This window comes from Suricata suricatta, chromosome 1, assembly GCF_006229205.1.
Source record: "Suricata suricatta isolate VVHF042 chromosome 1, meerkat_22Aug2017_6uvM2_HiC, whole genome shotgun sequence".
NCBI classification, from domain to species: domain Eukaryota; kingdom Metazoa; phylum Chordata; class Mammalia; order Carnivora; family Herpestidae; genus Suricata; species Suricata suricatta.
In genome coordinates this window covers 181412258-181434711 of record NC_043700.1, presented here as the reverse complement: position 1 = coordinate 181434711, position 22454 = coordinate 181412258, and the positions used below count along the sequence as shown (strand labels likewise).

Below are 22454 nucleotides of genomic sequence, written 5' to 3'. Positions count from 1 at the left end.
GTGATTAGCCCTGTGCTAAGTTGGTTAGGAGAGTTTCCCATCGGCCAGGAGTCCAAGGGACTTGGTGGCCTTGTGCTGATTTGGGTCAAGGGTTTGCCATTGCCAAGTATCTCAGGGGTATGCCCTGTGCTGAACTGGGTTTGTGGGCTCCAGGTTGGCTGAGTGTCTGGGCAACTCCACTGCTATGCTGGTACAGAGAATGCTGCATTGGCCAGAGGTCTGGGGGACTGGTTCATCTTGTGCTGATGTGGGACAGATAGCTTGTGGTTGGCTGGATGTCTGGGGCGTTAGTTCACCATGTGATGAGATGGGTTACAGGGTTCCTGGTTGGCCTGGTGTCTGGTGGACTCAACTGTCTCATGCTCTGCTGGGTTGAGGGTTCCCAGGTGGAGGGCTCCAGGCCTGCCCAGTGTCTAGAGAACTCCTGTGGCCCATGCTGAGCTGGCTCAGAGAACTTTTGGTACAAGGGCAAATGACATACAATGAATGTCCTGGGAATTGTTTAGCTTATATTGAGTTAGTTTGCAGAATTCCTTCCCCATTGATTGGGGGTCTAGATTACTGACTTGCCTTGACCTTACTTGGGTCAAAGCATTTGCCATCAGATAGCTGTTCAAAGGATTAGTTTTCCCTGTGCTTAACTGGGTCAGTGGGCTTCTGATGGGCCCATTGTCTGGGGAAGTTCATTTCTTTGTACTTCTTTGGTTCAGAGAATTCCCCATTGGCCAGGGATCTGGCTGACTGGTTCACCTTGGGTTGATCTGGGTCAGAAAGTTTGTGGTCAGCCAGATGCCCAGAGCATTAGTTCACTCTGTGGTGAGCTGGGTCACAGGGCTCCTGGTTGGCCTGGTGTCTGGCAGACTCAACTGCCCTGTGCTCTTCTGGGCTGAGGGCTCCCAGTTGGAAGGTCCCAGATGGCCCAATGTCCAGAAAAATCATTTGCACCATGCCGAACTGGGTCAGAGGGCTTGTGGTATGTGGGTTCCCTGGAGGCACGCTGTCCTAGGGACTCTTTAGCCTTATGCTGAGTTGACTGGGAGAATTCCCTGTTGGCTGGGTATCCAGGAGACTCGCTTGCCTTGTACTAATCTAGGTCAAAGGGCTTGCCATCAGCCAAGGCCAGGGGATTAGTTTGCTCTGTTGTGAACTGGATTGGTGGGTTCCTGGTGGACCCAGCATCTGGGGGACTCCATTGCCTCATGCTAATTTGGTTCAGAGAATTCCACATTGGCCAGGGGTTTGGGTAACTTGATTGCCTTGTGCTGATGAGGGTCACTTGGCTCCTGGTGGCAGGCCTCCTGGTTGGCCCAGCTGGAAGACTGGATTGCCTTGTACTTTGTTGATTTGGAGAGCTCCCAACTAGAGGGTTCCTGATCAGCTGAGGGTCCTGGAAGCTTGTTGGCTCCATGCTGAGTTGGGTCAGAGAAGTCCCCACAAGCCATCTTTCTGGGAGATTCTCATCCTGTGCTGTGGTTTGGTCTGCTGGCATTTGGCCATGTGTCTAGAGGACTAGTTTGTCCTGTGCTAACCCTTGACAGAAGACTCCAACTCAGTGGAATGTCCAGGGTACCCCCAGGACATGCCCCTGGCTTCCTTGTGCTGAGCCACGTTATGACCCCAGAGCACCGGAGAGGCTCTGCCAGGCTGGGTAAGTGTCGGTTGCACTCTGATTCTCACAGCCCCCTACCCTTCTGCCAAACAGGCCAGATAACTAGGTGTTCTGGCCAGCCCTGCAGTGGGGTCTGGGTCCAGGTGGGGTCAGTACTGGTATTAAGGACTCACGGAACGCAAGAGGGGCAGAAGGGTTGAAGGGAACATGAAGGTGGAGTGCACAGCGTGGGGTGAGGGGCTGGGACAGGACCAGTGGCAGGTGGAGAACCCTGAAAAGTACCCGAAAAGGAGGAGCTGTGACCCAGGAGCCCTCTCTCCAGTGCAGCCTTGGGTCGACTCTGGGCCTTTCCAACAATCAGGGTTCATCCCATCGCCTCCCACTGTGCCCCAGCCAATCACCAGGGGGCGTTCAGCTTGGGCTTGCTCATGCAGCCAATCACCAGGCAGCTCGGCTGGCCAATCACTAGGTGGCTCTCACCGTGGCTCACCTGATGTCATCACCTGGCCTCCATGTTTTTAAAGGAAAACATGTTAACTTGTTTGGAGAAGAAACATTACTATTTTTGGAATGTATTTATAATAAAGTTCATGGTGCAGCAACAAGAGTCAGCCAGTACTAGGTTAAAAATGTCAGCAATCATAATAACACCAATATTAATCAATACGTGAGCCATTAGATTCCATGACAGGTCACACTTCAGTGGGAAAGCTAAAGTAGCACCAGCACAAATGTTCCTCTACGCTCATCCCAACAAAGTTTAAAAGTCTCAAAAATAGTACCTTTTAACATAATGAAAAGAATAAGTGTAGAAAAGATGAAGCTGATCCACAAGTAATATAACCACTTGCCGAAACAAAATTCACGCCTAAAAGGGTGATAACAAAATGCAGTCTTTCAATAAGTTAACACTCTTAATGTCCAGCATCCCAATAAAATATTACTAAATATCCCCGGAAGCAGGAAAATGGGACTCATAACCAGGAGAAAAATCAACCATGGAAAAAAACCACCCAAAATGACAGATAAGAATGCTAAGAGAGCAATTACAATCATGCTGAAGAATTTAAAGGAAGACATAAGCATAATGAGAAGAGAAAGGAAAACTGTAATGGAAGACCAAATGGAGTTTCAAGAACTGAAAAACAGGATATTGTAAATGTAAAAACATACCAAACAGGCTTTAAAAATTGTATGATATATATAAAAAAAAGAGTGAACTTAAAGATACAGCTACAAAAGCTATGCAAACTGAAGCACAGAGAGACAAAGAAACCAAAAATAAATGAACAGAAAAAAATAAATTAATTAACAGAGCTTCAGTGACTTGTGGGACAATATCGGAAGGAGGTTGAGGCCTTAAAATTTCCAAACTGGAAAAAACTAGAAACCCACAGGTCCAGGACATTCAATGAAGCCCAAGCAGAAAAACATATATACAAGGTGTGGAAACCAGTGACAAAGAGAAACTCTTTTTTTTTTTTCCTCTACAATAGTTGATGTAATTTTATATTTTTTCTTTTTTTTAATAGTTTATTGTCAAATTGGTTTCCATATAACACCCAGTGCTTCTCCCCACAAGTGCCCCCCACCATGACCATCACCCCCTCTCTCCCTCCCCCTCCCCCTTCAGTCCATGGTTCGTTTTCAGTATTCAGTAGTCTCCCTTGATCTGTGTCCCTCACTCTTCCCCACTCTCTTTCCCCCTTCCTCTCCCCATGGTCCCCTGCCAGGTCTCTCCTGTTAGACCTATGAATGCAAACATACGGTATCTGTCCTTCTCTGCCTGACTGATTTCGCTTAGCATGACACCCTCGAGGTCCATCCTCTTTGCTACAAATGGCCAGACTTCCTTCTTCCTCATTGCCATGTAGTACTCCATTGTAAGCAGGCAGAGAACAAGAAGACATATTATGAACAGGGGGGATAAGATAAGGGGGGCCGCCAAGGATTCTTGCATTTGGAGAGAATGCAAACCAACAAATGTTACATGACATCTTTAAAGTTCTGAAAGAAAAAAAACCCTATAAACTTAGCATTCTGTATCCAGAAAAAACGTTTTCAGACATATAAAAACAGAATTTGCTGTGAGTGGATTTACACCACAAGAAATGCTTCAGGTCAAAATAACAAAGACTGTAGAAATGGGAAATGGGAAAGAATAACATTATAATTTTAAAACAAAATATGCAAGAAATATTTTTTCTCATTGAAAACTTTCCTCTAAAAACTAATGGACTTTTGGGGTGACTGAGTGGCTCAGTCTGTTGACCATCAACTCTTGATTTTGGCTCAGGTCATGATGTTGCAGTTCGTGAGTTCCAGCTCACCGTCTAGCTCTGTGCTGACAGTGAGGAGCCTACTTGGGATTCTCTCTCTTTCCTTCTCTTTCTGCCCCTCCCCAGCTCATGTGCTCCTTCTCTTTCTTTCTCAAAATAAATAAATAAACTTTTAAAAAATTGACTTTTTAGGGAAATATAAAAGCAATGCACGGTTGAGTTTGTCAGATGTGTAAAGTAGAAGGTATGGCATCAATTACACAAAGGTCAGGAAGGGATAAATGGAAATGTATTGTTGTAAGGTTTGTGCAGTGAAGTAATACATATATGTGAAGTAAAATAACATTTGGTGGCAGACAGGAATAAATTAAAGACACATGTTGTAAATCCTACAGCATCCACTAGGGCACCCCCCCAACCCCCAAAGAAAAAAGAAAAATAGCTAGTGAGCCATAAGTGGAAGTAAAAGAGGGAATACAAAAAATAAATTCAAAGACAGAAACAGAAGTAAAAAGGAAAAAGAACAGATGCTACAAATACAAAAACAGCAAGGTGGTAGACTTAGTGATAATTACATTCAACACAAATGGTCTCAATGACCCTCAGAAAAAAGGGGGGGATAAAAAGCATCACGCTCCCCCCCCCAAACCAGGAGAGAAACACAATTTATTTCTACGTGATTCATTTCCCAAATGGATTCTCGCCCCCTGATTAAAGCCGAAGTGGGATTTGTACAGTCAGTCAAGCTTGGCTGACAGGTTACCAGGGCAACCTGTAGCTCTGGGAGCTATGGCTCCTCCCACCGACTGTGCCTCTGTGTGACTCTGGATAGAAAGAGCTGTTCAGCTAATTGTCTCAACAGACAGATTTGTGTGACCACTCATAGCTCACAGGGAGGAAAATGCTTTCCCTTATGCAAAAGCCTGCCCAGCACAGGGGTGGGAACCAGGGGCTCTAGACTTGGGCTATCAAATTTTTTTTTTAAGTTTTATTTTTTGAGAGTGAGCCAGCAAGGGAGGGGCAGAGGGAAAAAAAGGGAGAGAATCACAAGCAGGCTCCATGCTTGGTGCAAGCCTGATGGGGGCTCGATCTCACAACTGTGAGATCATGACCTGAGCCCAAATCAAGCGTAGGTCGCTCAACCGACTGGGCCAGGTAGCCCTCGGGCTATCAGGTTTTAATACCAGCTCTAGCACTCACTGTCTGTGAGTGGATACACAACATCTTTGAGCCTCAACTTTCTCATCTCTAAAATATGAATACCAATTTTGTCATCCTGTTGGGAAGATTTACTGTGTTTCTGAGAATGAAGTGCTTTGTAAGTGTAGTGGGCATACACAAAAAATTTAAAGTTAAAAAGAAAGTATATTAACATGCATGGTGTCACCTGGTGCTCAGGTAACTAAGCATAGCCACTGTTTATCCAACTTTCACTACATGCTGTGCACTGAACGAAGAGTTTTTATATAATACCATAAGGAATCCATAACAAGCCTTCAAAGTATTTATTTTTATTTTAGAAATCATGTTTCAGAGAGGTTAATGATCTGGCCATGGGCATACAGCTAGTGTAAGTGTTAGGACGTCTTAGACCAGGACTAGTGTGGATCTTTCATGAGTTCATCTATTTACCCAATACACGCATTTATTGGGCAGTTACTACTCATAACCAGCACCCAACACTGTAATCGTCAGTGCTATCTGATTGTCTTTCAGCCAAAACTCAAAGCTGATAATGCGGGCTCTTGCATTATAAAGAGGCTATGTTTGGGGCACCTGGGTGGCTCAGTCGGTTGAGTGTCCAGCTTCGGCTCAGGTCATGATCTCACTGTTCGTGGGTTCGAGCCCCACGTTGGGCTCTGTGCTGACAGCTAGCTCAGAGCCTGGAGGCTGCTTCAGATTCTGTGTCTCCCTCTCTCTCTGACCCTCCCCTGCTCTCACTGTCTCTCTCTGTCTCTCAAAAATAAATAAAAGACATTAAAAAAATTTAAAGAGGCTATGTTCAGAATATTATTGATTTGCTCTCATTCTTTTCCTAAAACATCACAGACGTGAGTTGCTCTTCCCAGGAAGAGATGAAGCTTCACACCTTCTCAGCAGAAAGCTACCCCCTTCTGTGGAAAATGGAAAAAGTGCCTGGAGGCTGAGAATCTTCTCTCACGAGGGCAAGCCACTGATTAATTACCTGAATCTACGTATTGTGCCCCAGGCACATACTATGCTTTGTTTTTTCACACAGTTTACCTCATTTAATCCTTGCAGCTACTCTAGGAGGTGCTATTATCGTCATCTGCTTTATAAATGAGGAACCTAAGGCACACGAGATGTCCTTCTGAGGGGCCCCTGTTCAATAACTCACTGTGCTCACAAATCTCCTAGCAAGAGTTGGGATTTGAATCCAGGAAGTCTGCTAGGGCCTCAGTGCCTGCTTCATGGTTATTTCTCTCTGTCTTTGCTGAGGAGAGTTGAATTTCCTCAGTTAAATGCTCAGAGGACACAATTCTACGCTATGTCAATAAAATCTAGGCCCTAACCGGCTCACAATCTGAGGGGTGCCCCCTCTCTTCTAAGAGACCCTGAACTGCCCTGGGCAGAGAAATAACTTAGATGTGTACACAGCAGGAGCTCAGTAAATGTCCGAAGAAGGAAAGAAGTACAAGAGGAAAGGAGGGAGGCAGAGGAAAGGAAAAAGAATCGGAACAGAGTCTGTGAACGGGGGTCTCACCTTCTGCAGCTTCCTCCTCTCGGCCTCCACCGACGAGCGCACCGACTTGATTTCTGTGGCGTGCTTCTTCACCAAGTCTTCCAGGCGCTTCACCAGCTGGTCTTTGAGGTGTTTCTTCTCCTCTTCCGTCTGATGTTTGATCTTACGAAGGTCTTCTTCATACTGTTGCTTCATATATTCCGTCTCAATACTTGCCTCTTTCTTGGTCTATAAAAAAGAAAAAGGGCCCTGTAAACCTGCCGGCATGGGGCGAGGGACAGGGAATTGCCCGCATGTCTCTTGGGTACATTTACACACTGATTTTACAGCATGTAGCACAAGGTGCCGTAAAGTTCATAGGACCGTATATCTGATATTCCTAAGAGACCACTTTATCCACCGTCAGTAAAGGGTCCTTTGGAAAAGTGTGCCTACGGTCACAGGAGGACATATTCCAGCCCACCATAGCAGTGTCTAAAGGATGCTTTGTTTGTTTTGATTGGGGACAGATAGTGGGAATCCTATGCAAGTTTCCCAGGAGCCAACCACAGAAGTTCGAGAATTCTGCTATATTCTTAGTGTCCTAATTTCAAATGGCAGGAAGCTAGCTGGAACTTCACACCCACACATCCACCCCCGAAACCATGAGACCTGCACTTCCAAGGGCTCTGTCATAGCTGGGGATTGGCCTCTGCCTGAAGCTCATTCCCGCAAAGCCTCCTGGGACTTCTCCATACCCAGGGCTGGGTGAGACGCTACCTGTGTCTCTGGGCCTCCTTTGGTGCATGGACACTCCTTGGGAAAGTTTGGGTCTTGCTGAGGATGGACACTGTGGCCTTCCAGGTCATTCGCCTTCCCTGGAACTTCATTCTCTGAAACTAGCTCCGTCATCATGTCATCTGCAAGCATAATTTTCAACATCACTTGAAATGCCCTTGGCTTTGGCCTTGTGTCCAAGGTCTTCTGCAGTCGAGTACCCATTCTGCTATTTGACTATTCTACCCGCCACTCTTAGATGGACTCCCCTGCTCTGTGGCCTGCTGGCCACTCATGCATAGTCAAGGTGGTGACTGTCACCTTTGCTCAAGCATCATCCTGAGTTCCTATGGTCGTTCTGTTCTAGCTTCTTAAATGAGTCATTGTCAAAGCTTCTTGATTGTGCTTCCCATAGGCTAAAAAAAATTGAGCACATTCCTGGATAGATATACATTCAAAAGATGTAAATTTAAAAGATAAAACAAAAAACAAATATAACTAGAAATGCTCACTGTTTTCTTCCCATATTCTCAGAGATATCCATGCCCTACTTTGAAAACACTGCACTAAATCCTCCACACACTTGTGGCTCCAACTCGAACCTCTTCTCTTCCACACCCTTCCGGCCCTTGGTGACTTCTTATCAGGACGCTTCACTTCCCTTCTGCCTGGTCCACCGCATGATACCAAAGCATGCTCTGGGCTGTAGAGCCACTGTCTCACTGTCTCTGTCTCCCTGCGGGCAGAGCCCATGTTTTGTGCCTTTTTATATCTCCTAGTATCAAGCTGATCACACTGTAGGTATTTAAGAACTTTCTCATGAGGGACTCTATTGGAAGGCCCCCTGGAGTCAGATATTCTGAGATATACATACCAATTCTACCACTAACCGATGGCCTTGAGCTAGCCGCTTACCCTTCCTCAGCCTCCTCTCTTCATCTGGCCCATGGGAGACATGGAAAACATCCACTCACAGAACTACTGGGAAGACCCAGTAATGTCACTGTGTGAAATGATGGGAAAAGTATGAAGTGTTGCCTAAGCGTGGAGGAAAAGCCAATGCTGAGGAGTTCAGGCATATGGTGGGCCTGGTGAATAAGTGTTTAGGGTCAAGCTGTCCCTTTGTGTCATGCCTTTTAGCTATCTGCACTGTGGTGGCTCTAGGTGACAGCTCACCTGTGTCTTGCATGGATAGAGCTGGCCCACCAGGGGTCAGATCAAACAGCCTTGCCCCTGGTTCTGCTCCCTCAACAGCCTCGAGGCTGCAAAATTATAAAAACTGTTGCAGGGGCACCTGGGTGACCCAGTTGGCTAAGCATCTAACTCTTGATTTCGGCTCAGTTCATTAGATTGAGCCTTGCTGTGAGCGCAGAGCCAGCTTGGAATTCTCTCTCCCTCTCTCTCTGCCACTCTCCCATTCCCCCACTTACACGTATGCATGTGCTCGCTCTCTCTCTCTCTCTCTCTCACACAATAAATTAAACTTTAAAAAAAAAGCTGGTGTAGCACAACAGACCGGTTTTCGGTGTTACATGACGTTCCTGAAGCATCAGTCTGTCTTTGGCAATGGCCAGCTTCTCCCCAAGCTTTTTTGCAGTGCTCTTCAACTCAGAGTTCTCTTGCCGCGCCTCCTTGAGCTGCACATCCAGGTCCTAAACAGACAGAAAGGGTCTCATTTCTCTGGGAACAGTTCTTTGTGGAGACATCCAATGTACACAGAACCAGCTTCGGATCTGAAAGATGGGTCAAGGCACAGCATACGCTCTCTGGGATTCAGTGGCTCATGTTCATCAAATCCCTACTCATCTGGATTGGCTATGTGACTTTGGGCACGTTATTTAACCTTTCTGTGGTGAGGATTAAATGAGATAAAGTGTCTGGGACAGAAAAGTGCTCAAGGATTACTCAGAATATTAGCTGCTGCGTGTTTTAGAGACCGGGCTCTGTGAGTGTGTGGGGTTTGTCAGTGATCTGCCTTGTCAATGTTCTGGCTGTCCAGGAAAGCCAAGTCCCAAGGAGTTTAGGACAGGCAAGTTGTTATGGAATGAATAGGGCTTTAGAATGAGGCTGTAGTGTGCCCAGTGAGGTTAGTCTTTAAGCCTCCCAATTATGTCTTTTCTTCTGTAAACTCTAAGTGTCGAAGCTCTCTGAGGTCAGGGAGCCAGTCCAGCTCACCATGTGTCTCCTAGCCATAGCCCTGGGCCTGGCACAGAGTAGGCATTCCATACATATTTGCTGACAGAATGTACTTGAACTCCAGGGAAATAAGAGGAGTCACTTTGGTAGACGTCAAGGGCTTTGCCCAAAGGGTTCAAAGCTCAATAGTACTAGGTGTTAAAATAGTTTTGACACATATTAGGTGTTCAATTAGTTTATGATCTCATTTGAAAGTTATCAGGGTTCCTGCTTTACCTGAGTCCTCTCCTTCAGCTTCTGGGCATACTTCTTCAGGTCACTTATCTTGCGGCCCCTGTGCTCCAGATCCCCTTCCAGCTTCCTGACCTGAGCCTGCAGGGCTGACTCCTGGACCTGGAAGTTCTTGCGGAGGTCCGTCTCCTTCTCCTGCCACTGCCACAGGGCCTCACTCACTGACTGCTGCATGGCCTGCCGGATGGCCTCGGTGTCCCGCTCATAGGTGGCCTGCAGCTCCTCAGCCTTCCGGGCGTAGTCCTTGGCCAACTGCTGGTTTTCTGCTTGCAGCCGCTCTACCTCCAGGAGGACATCCCGCATCTCATGGCTGTGGCCTGGCTCGCCTTTGGATTCTGGGCCTTCCTGGGAAAGCCGGCCCCACTGGGGCACCTCGTGGCTCGTCAGGTGCCGAAGCCTCTTCTCATAGTCAGCCTTGAGCTCCAGCATCTCCTTGGAGAGGGTGAGGACCCGCTCGGCGTGCTCTGCCTCCACCCTCAGTTCCCTCTCTTTGGTCTCCAGCCTGCACGTGGCCGATTGAGCCAGCGCCTCCTGGGTCAGCCTCTTCTGTAGCTCCAGGGCGTTCTCCAGGGCCCGGATGCGCTGGAGCAGGGCCTCCTCCTCGGCATGGCCCTGTTCCTGCAGGAGCCTGGCCTTGGTCTCTGCCACGGCGTTCTGGAGCTCCTCCTGGTGAGCCTCCCGCAGAGCCTCCATGCTGGCCTCGGCCTCATCCTGGCGGGTATTGAGGGAGTAAATCACCTGCAGGAAAATCCAGAGCCCAGTTAGTGTGAGGACTGTGGGTCTGTGAGGGACAGTGTGGCCAGAGATGCTTCTCGTCCATGGTAGTGACTTAGGCTGATCCTCACCTGCAGCACCTGAGAAGAGGATTTGGCTGGAAACCATTTAGTAGAAATTGTCCCTGGAAGGGGTGCCTGGGTGGCTCAGTTAGTTGAGCTTCTGACTCTTGGTTTTGGCTCAGATCATGGCTCAGGTCATGGTCCCATGGTTGGTGAGTTTGAGCCCCCATCAGGGGTCCCTGCTTGGGATTGTGTCTCTCCTTCTCTCTGTGCCCCTCCCCTTCTCTCTCTGTCTCTCTGTCTCTCTCTCAAAATAAATAAACTTCAGGGGCACCTGGGTGGCTCAGTCAATTAAGTATCCAACTTCAGCTCAGGTCATGAGCTCATGATTCATGGGTTCGAGCTCCACATCAGGCTCTGTGCTCACAGCTCAGAGCCTAGGGCCTGCTTTGGATTCTGTGTCTTTCTCTCTCTGCCACTCCTCTGCTCATCCTCTGTATCTTTCTCTCCCAAAAATAAATAAACATCATTAAAAAAACTTTTTAAAATAAATAAACTTTTAAAAAAAGATTTAAAAAATTGTCCCCATGAGAGACTAGTAAAGAAGCAGGGATGTGAGACAGGAAAGTGACAGAAGCAAAGTGAGGGAGTGATTAATGCATAAAGGCCTCAGAGGGTGTCTGTGGCGGAAATCCAGAGGGTACCTCTGGAGCGCTATGGGAATCCAGCAAAGGGCTTAAAGCTCAGATTTGTTAAAAAAAAAAAAAAGAGAGAGAGAGAGAGAGAGAGAACACTTTGGGACACAAAAGCAAACAACCCACTCCAAAAACAACAAAACATCAGAAAATAGAATTCAACAATATATAAAAAGGATTACACACCATGACCAAATGGGATTTATCCCAGGAATACAAAAGCTGATTTAACACCTAAAAATCAGTTAATAGGATGTGCCATATGAATAGAATAAAAAGGACATGATTGTCTCCACAGACACAGGATAAGCATTTGATAAAGCACAATACCCGTTCATAACACCATCACTCAACAACCTAGATATAGAAGGGAACCTCCTCAGTCTGGTAGAGGCATCAGCTTACACTGTATCCATGGTGAACACTGAGTGTTTCTCCATAGCTTCAGAAACAAAACAGGGGCACTTTGTTACTGCAGAACAGGGAAGGAAGGAAGGTGGGAGCATGATGGAGCCCAGGAACCCGCCTGAACAACAGTTAGGTGTTTACTAAAAGAGAAAAGTTATAGGTAGGACAGGCAAGGGGAAGAAAATGAAGACATCTGCACTGAACAAATTAAATTTGATCACCTTATGGAGATGGCATCAAAGCAAACAGAGAAATTATTGGAGCTCAGAGGAGGGAGACTGAGTTAGAGATGAAGGGCTCATCTTTGTCGTTGCTGTTTAAGAGTCCAGAGTGTAACTACATGATGGCTGGAATGACCCCACAGAGAATCCCCAAGAATGAGAATAGATCATAAAAGTCAAGGAGCACCTGGGTGAGTCAGCCCATTGAATGTCCAACTCTGGATTTCCGCTCAGGTCATGATCTCATGGCTCATGAGTTTGAGACCCAATGTTGGGCTCTGTGCTGTCAGCACAGAGCCTGCTTGGGATTTTCTCTCCTTCTTTCTCTCCCTCTCCTTTGCTTTCTCTCTTTCTCTCTCTCAAAAATAAATAAGCGTTCTTGGAAAAAAAAAAAAGTCAAAATGCCCAAGGAGGGGAACACAGAGAGATTGGCTGTGAAAGTAGGGAGGACACGTTCCCCCATGGGTGCACGAGGGATGGAGAAGCTGGGAAGAGATGTGCAAAACTTACTACAGGAGACTGAGGGAGCTCACCCTCAGCAGAGGTGAGAAGGTGGCTTCTATGTTGTCAGTGAGGATGGAGGGAAGGCTGTTCAAAGACCGTGTGCTGAGCTGGAGGACAGAAGGGAAGTGTGGGAGGTTTGAGGAGGCACGGGGTGTGAACTAGCTTGAGGGGAGAGGAACTATAAATTCCAAGGCAAAGGCTACGTCTGTGAAGTTGTGGTTTGTCCTCTGCTTTGCTCTAGACTCTCTTCACCCGCTGAAGAGAGTGAATGAGTTCAGGGACAGAGGGGAAGAGGGATGAGTCATCTTGGGCTACAGGTTTATGTTGTGAGTGTGGCCGAGGGAGAGGAGGACAAGGCGGCAGAGGTGTTTTCAAAAGCCAACAAGTGGAAAGAAGGGGGCAGAGCTAGGTTTCTGGTGACGACAAGGTCAAGAGTGTGGTGAAAGTAGAGTAGAGGGTAAGATCACTAAACACGAAGGAGTCAAGAGTGGCAGAAATCAAGGGGCTGGGTGGGCCCCATAAGGGGATGTTGCACTCACTGAAAATGATTTAAGAGAAGCTGGGCTGGAAGATGACTGGGGGTCAGGGGCCAGACAGTTCCCATCAGCCCCCTTGGGCATTTAAGATAAAAAAGAAACATTTTCTGAGGGGCGCCTGGGTGGCTTAGCCAGTTAAGCATCTGACTCGGTTTCAGCTCAGGTCATGATCTCACAGTTCGTGTGTTTGAGCCCTGAGTCAGGCTCTGCACTGATAGGAAAGCCTGCTTGGGATTCTCTCTCTCTCTCTCTCTCTCTCTCTCTCTCTCTCTCTCTCTCTCGGCGCCTGCCTTGCATGTTCTCTTTCTCTCTCTCAAAAATAAACTTAAAAAAAATTCTTCTGAAAAGTTCCCACCACACAGTTTCACACTTATAGACCCTTGATCTTTGTAGGTTGCTGATTTTTATTCATGTGTCTTGTCTGTTGAACCTGACTAGAGTTTCATTATCAGTTTCCTATTACTTAGTAAGACTGCATCCATGGCTTTCAAACCCTGTTCCTTGTAGCCTTGAGTTCCTCTGTGAGACCAACAGCTGTTGTAGGGAGCAAGGTGGAGGCAAAGCAGGTGGAGACCCCCCGAACCAGAGACAAATTGCTTTCACACTGGGGTTTTCCAGACATAGGGCTTAGAAATAATCCAAAAAGTTTCCATTGCTTTAAAACAGTAAAAAACCAAGGGCTTAGATGATTATGAGATAGAATAGATCAATCAGAAACTTGATATGAGAGAAAGTTTTGGGTAATTGTGTGTGTAATTATATAATAGTTGCTGAAGAAGGCCGTATGGCACCACTAGAGCTAACACCTGTGATATATGTAATAACAGTTTTACCTTAAGACTACAGAACTTAGGGGTGCCTGGGTGGGCCATTCAGTTAAGCATCTGACTTCAGATCAGGTCACCATCTCACAGTTCCCAATTCGAGCCCCGTGTCAGGCTCTGTGCTGACAGCTCAGAGTCTGAAACCTGCTTCAGGTTCTTTGTCTCCCTCTCTCTCTTGATCTCCCATGCTCATATTCTGTCTGTCTGTCCCTCTCTCTCTCAAAAAAAAAACATTAAAAAAAAAGAAAACCACATATCCAGAATGTTGCCTAAAATCTTATTTTTTAAGTTTATTTATTTATTTTGAGAGAAAGAGAGAGAGAGAGAGAACACAAGTAGGGGAGGCAGAGAGAAAGAGAGAAAAAGAAAGAATCCTAAGCAGGCTATGAATTGTCAGTACAGAGCCTGACATAGGGCTTGAACTCATGAACCATGAGATCACAAACCCGAGCCAAAATCAACAGTCAGACACTTAACTGACTGAGCCACCCAGGCACCCCTAAAATCTTTTTCACTGTCTACATGTGACATAGCTATTGGTTGGTTGTCTGTCTCCCTTCCTAAAATGTAGGCTCTGTGAGAGAGGAGACTGATCTTTGGTCATTACTACCGATCTTCAGTGCCTGGCTCAAGGTGAACACTCTAAAAATATTTCTTACATGGATGAGTAAATGAAGAAGGAATCAGAGCTCTGTCTTGAACCATGTTGTTGTAAAGGTGTGAGATGAGTGTGACATCTTGTGAAGTCTTGGGAGAAGAAGTACTGTTTTGAGAATGTAAATCTAATACTCTTTGAGGTCAAGGACAAGGGGAAAAAGCCCTTTTTCCTCCCAAGAAGACTCCCCAATGAAATGAAGCTGCCGTCTCCACAACTCTTTCTTTCCACAACTCCACAACTCATCACCCTTGCACACAATTTGGCCACCTTTCGTTTCTATGGCTTCTAATGGCTTGCATCTAGGAGTGTATCTGGAGTAACTGAATGTGGAAACCGGTAATGCCACTGGCATTTGTGTCAATAATAAATACCAATAATAAATGCCATTTTTACAGAGTTTACTAATATGCCTAGAACACGGTTAGGTGCTGTATGTACACACATAATCTCAGAAAATCATCATAGCAATGTTGCAAAATTGGTATTTTTATCCCCATTCTAGGAATGAAAATTTGAGGTTCAGAGAAGTACAGTAATTTTTGCAAGGTCACATGAGGTATGGAGTTTTTAACTCTGAAGCACATGCTCACAGCATACTACTACACTATATCTCACTGTCTCATTCAACCACTTATTCCTTTATGCATTTACTGCACATCTCAGATGTACCAGATTCTGTACATGTTCTGGGCACAGAACATAAGGTCAATAAGACAACTAAAGTTGTGGCCTCAAAAGTGTTATAATTCAATGGGAAAGTCAGACAAGAATTGGTAAAGTTTCAATACCTTGTGATAAGTGCTATGAGAGGGATCAGCGCCAGTTACTATGGAAACACAGAAGAAGGGGTCTATTAGGAAAGAAGGCTTATTAGGAAAAGTTAGCCTTGCCTACTCAACCTTGGGATGACCTATTCCCTTTTACATGTCAACCTGCATATGGGCAAGAACAATATGATTTCTATGTGTTGTCTCCTAGCACTTGGGAGGAAGTTGAGGGTGCCGTAGGTTCATAATAAATAGATCTATGATGATGCTCTTGCAGCCATCATGGATTTATGCTTTCTTTCCACAGAGTTGCTACAGGGGAGCAGCCACCCCAAAGAGACCACATTTCATAGCCCCCCCCCCCCCGTATCTACATGGAACCATAATTGCCAATGAATGTAGCCACCGATAGTGGTGTCATCTTCGGGGTTAAGGTAAAGAGGAGAGTTCAGAAGGTGTGTGTACTTTCCACAGTCTCTTTCTTCCATCTACAAACTTAACTTACTGGACAGACTCAGAAGCTTTAGAAGAAGGTGGAACAAGATGGAAGGCACCTGTGTCCTTGATGACTGAACAGAAGGCCATCTACTGACCAGGAGCACTGGTGTTGATCTTTATATAAACAAGAAATAAACTGTAGTGTTGGGGCCTCTGATGTCTTGGCATTTATTTGTTCCAACAGCTACTATTACCCTAGGAAACCTCACAGGACTCAGCATACAGTCAGAATTCTATGATTATAGTGAAAGACTAAAAAGTAAGCTCAACAAAGGGAAAAGATGAATGGGGAGAAGTCTAGAGAAAACTAGGCTCAAACTTCCAAGAATCCTCCCCCAGTGGAGTCCTCTTCCAGCACAATCCCATAGGACTTGCTTAATTTCCCTGTCAAGGCATTGTAACAGTATTTGTGAAATAATGTTTACCAAAGGAGCTCATTAAAGTCTTAGCATGGTTTTTTATTGGGGGCTAGTCAGGTAGGCAACTTCAATTGTCAATACCAAAATTCTAAATTTTTTTAAATTTTAATGTTTTTAATTTATTTTTGAGAGAGAGAGAGAGACATCATGAGCAGGGGAGGGTCAGAGAGAGAGAGGGAGACACAGAATCTGAAGCAGTCTCTAGGCTCTGAGCTAGCTGTCAGCACAGAGCCTGATGCAGGGCTCAAACCCACGAACTGTGAGATCATGACCTGAGTCAAAGCCGGACGCTCAACTGACTGAACCACCCAGGCGCCCCCGGCAATACCAAAATTCTATACTCCCAGGAGGAAATCAGGTGCTCAGCATAAATCACATCATTTGCATAAACAGTTTAGACATAGTGAGTCCCTCTTAACAGTCTGGGTGGTGGGAACCCTCTGGAGATCTAAGTTCCCAGTTGCCAAGTGAGGGCCACTTTGCAAGATGGCCAATCTAAGCATAAGCCATCTTGGGCCATCTAAGTTAATTCTTTCCACACACCTAATACCCAAATGATAAAGATTCTCTTCAGTAGAGTCAAGCTTGTGCCATGAGTAAATCTGAACATAAATGAGGTTTTCTCATGATGAAGAGCAAAACATCCTTGAAAAGGTTATTCCATGAAATTTGGCATAGGTGATTCCATGAAGGATAAAAACTACTGGTGTTGGTGGTTAGTGACCTTGGAGAATGGAATTCCTACATTCCCCCTTTCCCCTCATACTCTCACCCAGAAGGTTACTCCAAGGATAGTGTGTGCACAAACAAGAAAGTATATTATGTTATGTTATATTTCACATCATAGTATATTTCCCACCCTCTCTTATCCACATATGCATTCATCGAGACCATGATTTTCTTTTTACCCAGCAATAGATCTTAGAGGTTATATAATTCTGTACATAAAGAGATTCCTTATTTTTGGCTGCTTCATATGCCATTGTGGATGTGCTGTAATTTATTTTTCTGTTCCTTACTAATAGACATTGAGCTGTTTTTCCATGGAAGATTATTGATATGTTTCTTATTCCACTGCTTTGAATTAAACATTTTTTTTCTTTTTCCATTCCGGCCAGTAAACTTTGGTTTATAAATGAAATTCCAGAGCTTGGCCTTAAAAAAAACCCCTCAAGTCTTCATAGTTAATACAGAAGCCTAGTGAAGATATGGAAGAGTCTCCTCTCCTTACAGAAGGAGAAGATGCCATTTTGTGTCGTAAAACTAATTCAAAGAATTTTGAGAACATTCAAAAGCATCAAATTTGTCTTCCTGTGCATCATGGAGATGTGTTGGAATGTTCACGACCGTGACCATGGTGGGTGCATTCCTGGGGGGCTCCACTGGGGTATCCTGCCTACTAGCAAGACATCCTCTTCTTTTTCTACCTTCTCCACTTCCTCACTCTTGTAAGTTAGCTCTCTGAGCTTGACCTCTCTTTTCCAGTTGCAATAGTCTGTTTTCATCTCAGCTGCTCCCCCCCCCCCCCGCCCACCAACTTTTAACCTGGACTCCATGGCCAGTCATTTCAACTACCTTCTTACTGACATCCTCGAACCTCTGCCCGTCTCATCTTTAGCCTCACATCCTTCGTATTCAAAAGAGCAGATCAACCCAACCACCTCAACTCTTCTCAAATTCTCCCAACTGGTCCTTAAGATTCCCAACCTCTGAATCACTATATTGCATATCTGAAACTAACGTAACACTATATGTTAACTAACTAGAATTAAAATAAAAATTTTAAATAGAAAAAGAAACCTGATCAGTATGGATTTGAGGCAGTCTGGAACATTAAATAAGACCTTGTTTACTGAGAAAAAAAAGATGCTTAACTTCACCTGTGCTCTCCATGCTGATACCTTTAATCGATATGTCTCAGTCATTCTCTATTCCTTTTCCCCATGAGGGCTATTTCAATTCTCTACCACATTTTACAGGCCACATCCCCAATTCTTGGCCCATTCATATTCTAACATACAGTGTTATCTCTTGCTTTTTGGAGGAGGAATAGTTAAGAGCCTGAGCTCCAGGGCTGGCCAAAGTGGGTCGGAGTTCTAGCTTCACTGTTCCCTAGCTGGTGACTTTGCGCAGGTGTTTCAACCTTCCCAGAGCTCAATTTCTTTAACAGAAAAATGATATTAACAAGGGGCACCTGGGTGGCTCAGTGGGTTAAGCTTCTGACTTGATTTAGGCCCAGATCATGATCTCATGGTTGTGGGATTGAGCCCATGCCAGGCTTCACACAGAGTGTGGAGCATGCTTGGGATTCTCTCTCTCTTCTTCTTTTTCTGTACCACCCCTGCTAGCTCGCTCACTCTCTCTCTCTCTCTCTCTCTCTCTCTCTCAAAAATAAATAATTAAACATTTTAAAAACTGACATTAACAATAGCATCAATCTCTTAGGGCTATATTGAGAGCTACATGAGATAATGCACGGAAACACTAGATATCGAATAACTGCATAATTAATGTACCTGAGATCCAAAGAAAAAAAGACTTGGATTCTTAACGTGAGCTGGAAGAAAGCCAGAGTATTTAGTGCAGTGTTGGTGCAGAAGCAGACTGGTACAGTTAAGGAGAGAATGGAGGGCAGGGAAGGGGAGGTGACTGATGGGTGCCATTCTTCCCCAAAGACTATAGTGAAGGGAACGGGAACAGAGAGATAGATGGACAAACAGGATCAAAACAAGTGGGGGACACTAGAGAAAGGCAGACGAGAAGAATTTAGAAGAAAGGAAAAGATGCCATATAACTAAGTTTTATTTAGAACCAATGGAAAAAAGTATAAGGAATTTCACATCCTATGTAAACTGTCTTGAGCCCCCTACAAATAGTAGAAACTTACTCCATCCATGTTTCTCCAGGTGCACTTTGCAGCACTTGGTTGTTATGGTCCTGCCATGTCACAAGATGGACACTTGGGTGCTAGATGCTGAAGTAAAACGTGAGCTTCATCAGAGTAGGGACCTCAGCGCTGTTTAACACGGACCTTTCTGTATTACATAGTTTCCAAGCACCTAGTACAATCAATGCCTGGCTTTATCCAGGTTCTCAGAGTGTTTACTGTTAAACAGAAGAAGGACTTTGTAATGAGTTGGTGAGAGATCAAAAGAACAGGGATCTGGAAGAGAGACCTGCAGGAACAAAGACCCTTAGGCAGTAATACACAGGAAACAGACAAAGATAACAATGAAAAGACAAGGCCTGGCGTTCTCTTGCCTGAGTTCAGATCTTATTTGTCATTCAATGTATGGATCCAGATGCTATTTGTTAGCTGTGAGTCCTTGCATGTGCTATATCATCTCACCAGGTCTCAGGTTCCTCATTTGTATAAGGGGTAGAATAAAGTTCCTGGTTTATCAGATTATTGAAGGATTAAATGAGATACTGCTCTAAGGCATGTTGCATGGTACCTGGCTCACTGTAAGCACCTGATGAGACTCCACTGTTACTATTATGGTTTTCCATACGGCACTTCAAGCCTGACAGAGGTTACTGTGGCAATGGCATTTCTTCTAAGGCAATAATATGGTAGGAGCAATGGAGCTGGCCAGGATCATCCGGAGTGAGAGGGACCTAGGTTTACCTTCCGGGTAGCAGAGATTACTGGTGTTCCCGGTATCTGTTTCCCTCCTTCATCCTTAAAAATAGAAGGTTTAGGGGCACCTGGTAGTTCAGTTGGTTAAGCATCCGACTCTGATTTCAGCTCAGGTCATGATCTCACAGTTTGTGAATTCGAGCCCTGCATCAGGGTCTGTGCCAACAGCACGGAGCCTGCTTGGGATTCTCTCTCTCCCTCTCTTTCTGCCCCTCTCCCACTCATGCTATCTCTGTCTCTCTCAAAATAAACTTAAAAAAAAAAAAAAGCCCTAACCTTTCCATGAGCAGTTTGCCACATTTCTCAGCTTCTCCTCTAGCTCTGAACAGCTATGTGATCAAGTTCTGCCCAGTTGGATATAAGCTAACATGTATTCCTTTCTTCCAAGATGGGTCCTCTAATTCTGAGTGGTCCTCTTGGGCCATGTAGTGGACACCATGGGCTACGGTTGGCAGAACAATGGGGTAAGAGGAGCCAGGGCCTCTGACGACGTGGAAGGCCATGCCAGCCCTAGACTGATTCCAACTGGATTGCATTCGGTTTTCTATCACTCTTAGACAAACATAATTTGGTTGATACATATACTTTCTGACTCTTGTTAAAAAATTGTTCAAGTTATTTAACTTCTTGGAATCTGTTTCTTGCCTATAAAATAGACCTGGTTTTTTTAAGGATATGATAGGATTACATCTCTGAGGTTCTGGCATATAGTAGGTACTCATTAAATATTTCTTCCTCCTCTCTTCTCACGTTCTGGTCTCAAAAAACCAGTCCAAAAAAGAGGGACTTTTTTGTGAGACTCAGTCTGCTCCTCCTACCCTCTATATCTACAATGGCTGAGCAGAATTGAGCAGACCCACTCTTTCCCTGGGCTTGGTGCCATGCTTTCTTTCACTCACCACCTACCCAACCGAAACATCAAAGGAACTGCCCGAACCTCATTTATAAATCCACCTCCTCAGTAGGAGGCCGACTTCAGAATCCATCAAGGGACTTGAATAATTAATCAGCCAAGAGAAATACTGAGCCAGTCAGAGAGTCTTCCTAAGAGTTTTAGAAATCCACTGCTAAGGGTTTGATTTTGGAGAAAATTTCAGCAGAGGACCTGTGAGGGTCTTAGAGGTTGAGTATTGGAGGTTTAATAAAGTCATAATTTATGTATTATGTGCATGAGATCCTGGGGAAAGTCAGGCAGCAGGAGTTAGAAATGAAATAAAAAGGAAGGAAGGAAATAATATTTATTGGGTGCCCAGGGTATAAGCTTCACTGGGCCAGGTAACTAGCGTAGGACTTCTCAATTAATCTTTTTTTAAATTATTTTTTAAGTTTATTTATTTATTTGGAGAGAGAGAATGCAAGTGGGAGAGAAGCAGAGAGAAAGAGAGACTTCACTCATATGAAGACTTTATGATACAAAACAGATGAACATAAGGGAAGGGAAGCAAAAATAATATAAAAACAGGGAGGGGGACAAAAACATAAGAGTCTCTTAAATATGGAGAACTAACAGAGGGTTACTTGGAGGGGTTGTGGGAAGGAGGATGGGCCTAATGGGTAAGGGGCATTAAGGAATCTACTCTTGAAATCATTGTTGCACTATATGCTAATTAACTTGGATGTAAATTTTTTAAAAATAATAAATAAATAAATATTTTTTTAAAAAAGAAAGAGAGAATCCCAAGCAGGCTCTGAACTGTCAGCATGGAGCCCGATGTGGGGCTTGGACTCATGAACCCTGAGGCCAAGACCTGAGCCAAAGTTAGATGCTTAACCAACTAAGCCACCCATGTGCCCCTTCAAATAATCTTCTAATGATTCTACCAAGTGAACATTCTCCTGATTATCCCTATTTTACAGTTGAGTAAACTGACACTGGGTGGTCTAACTTGGGTGCAAGGTTGATACAGCATGGTGTTCACTAGGAGGCTTTATAGCCAACTGGCTTCGTATCACAGCTCCTCCTCTTTCTGGCTGTGTGAGTTCAAGTATGTGACTGAATCTCTCTGAGTCTCAGTAACCTCATCTATGACATGGAAAAGGAATGCCTACCTCGTAGATTTGCTTGGACATTATGACATAGTGAACTTAAAACTCTATAGCAATGTTCCTAGCACACAGTAAAAACTCAAGAAATGCCATTATTATTTTTACTACTATTGATATTATTGCCAAAAATTGTTGAGCTAAAAAGTGAGAGTGCTGGGATTCAATCCCAAACCCTTCTGGATCCAAAATTTAAAGAAATAGAAGCATAACTGTGGTTAGAAAAGAGCTGGTAATATTCTTCCCATAAAGATTTTTTGCAGCATTTACCACATTTGCAGGATTTAGTAGTTATGGTGCTGAGCCGTGGAAAAACAGAAGAAAGAAAAATCATTCTGTTTGGGAGCTTGGATAAGATATAGTAGATTGTTTAATGTGTCCATTTTTTCCCCTTTCCCTCCTCTTCCTGGCCATGGGCTTCCCAGTTTATGGACCTCATTTATTTTGAACCCTGTTGGGCTCTACTTATAGCTTGCTTTGGCAAATGCAATTTGAGTGGACTTGTTGCAAACAGAGGCTTTAAATGTGTTTGTTTTGGCTTGCCCTCTTGTGCCTCTACTCTCTGCTGCTAGAAGAGTACCTGCAGGGTAGCCATGGTTCCCAGAATGAGAGACACGTGGAACCTTCCAGAACTCAACTCAAAGCCTGGAGAGATCCTGGTCCAGCCAAGCCCAGCAGAGAGCTGCTGAA

General features: G+C 44.8%; 1 protein-coding gene across 4 annotated transcripts in view; it reads right to left on the bottom strand.

Moving 5' to 3' along the window:
• Positions 1 to 22454, bottom strand: part of FAM184B (family with sequence similarity 184 member B) — a 146782-nt gene that overhangs the window by 67414 nt on the left and 56914 nt on the right. For all 4 annotated transcript variants that reach the window (XM_029948348.1, XM_029948338.1, XM_029948354.1 and 1 more), the window contains exons 2-5: positions 9761 to 10513; positions 8865 to 9000; positions 7352 to 7491; positions 6614 to 6820 (exon numbers count right to left, since the gene is read on the bottom strand). In XM_029948348.1, coding sequence (XP_029804208.1) covers positions 6614 to 6820; positions 7352 to 7491; positions 8865 to 9000; positions 9761 to 10513 — 1236 coding nt within the window. The remainder of the gene's footprint in view (positions 1 to 6613; positions 6821 to 7351; positions 7492 to 8864; positions 9001 to 9760; positions 10514 to 22454) is intronic.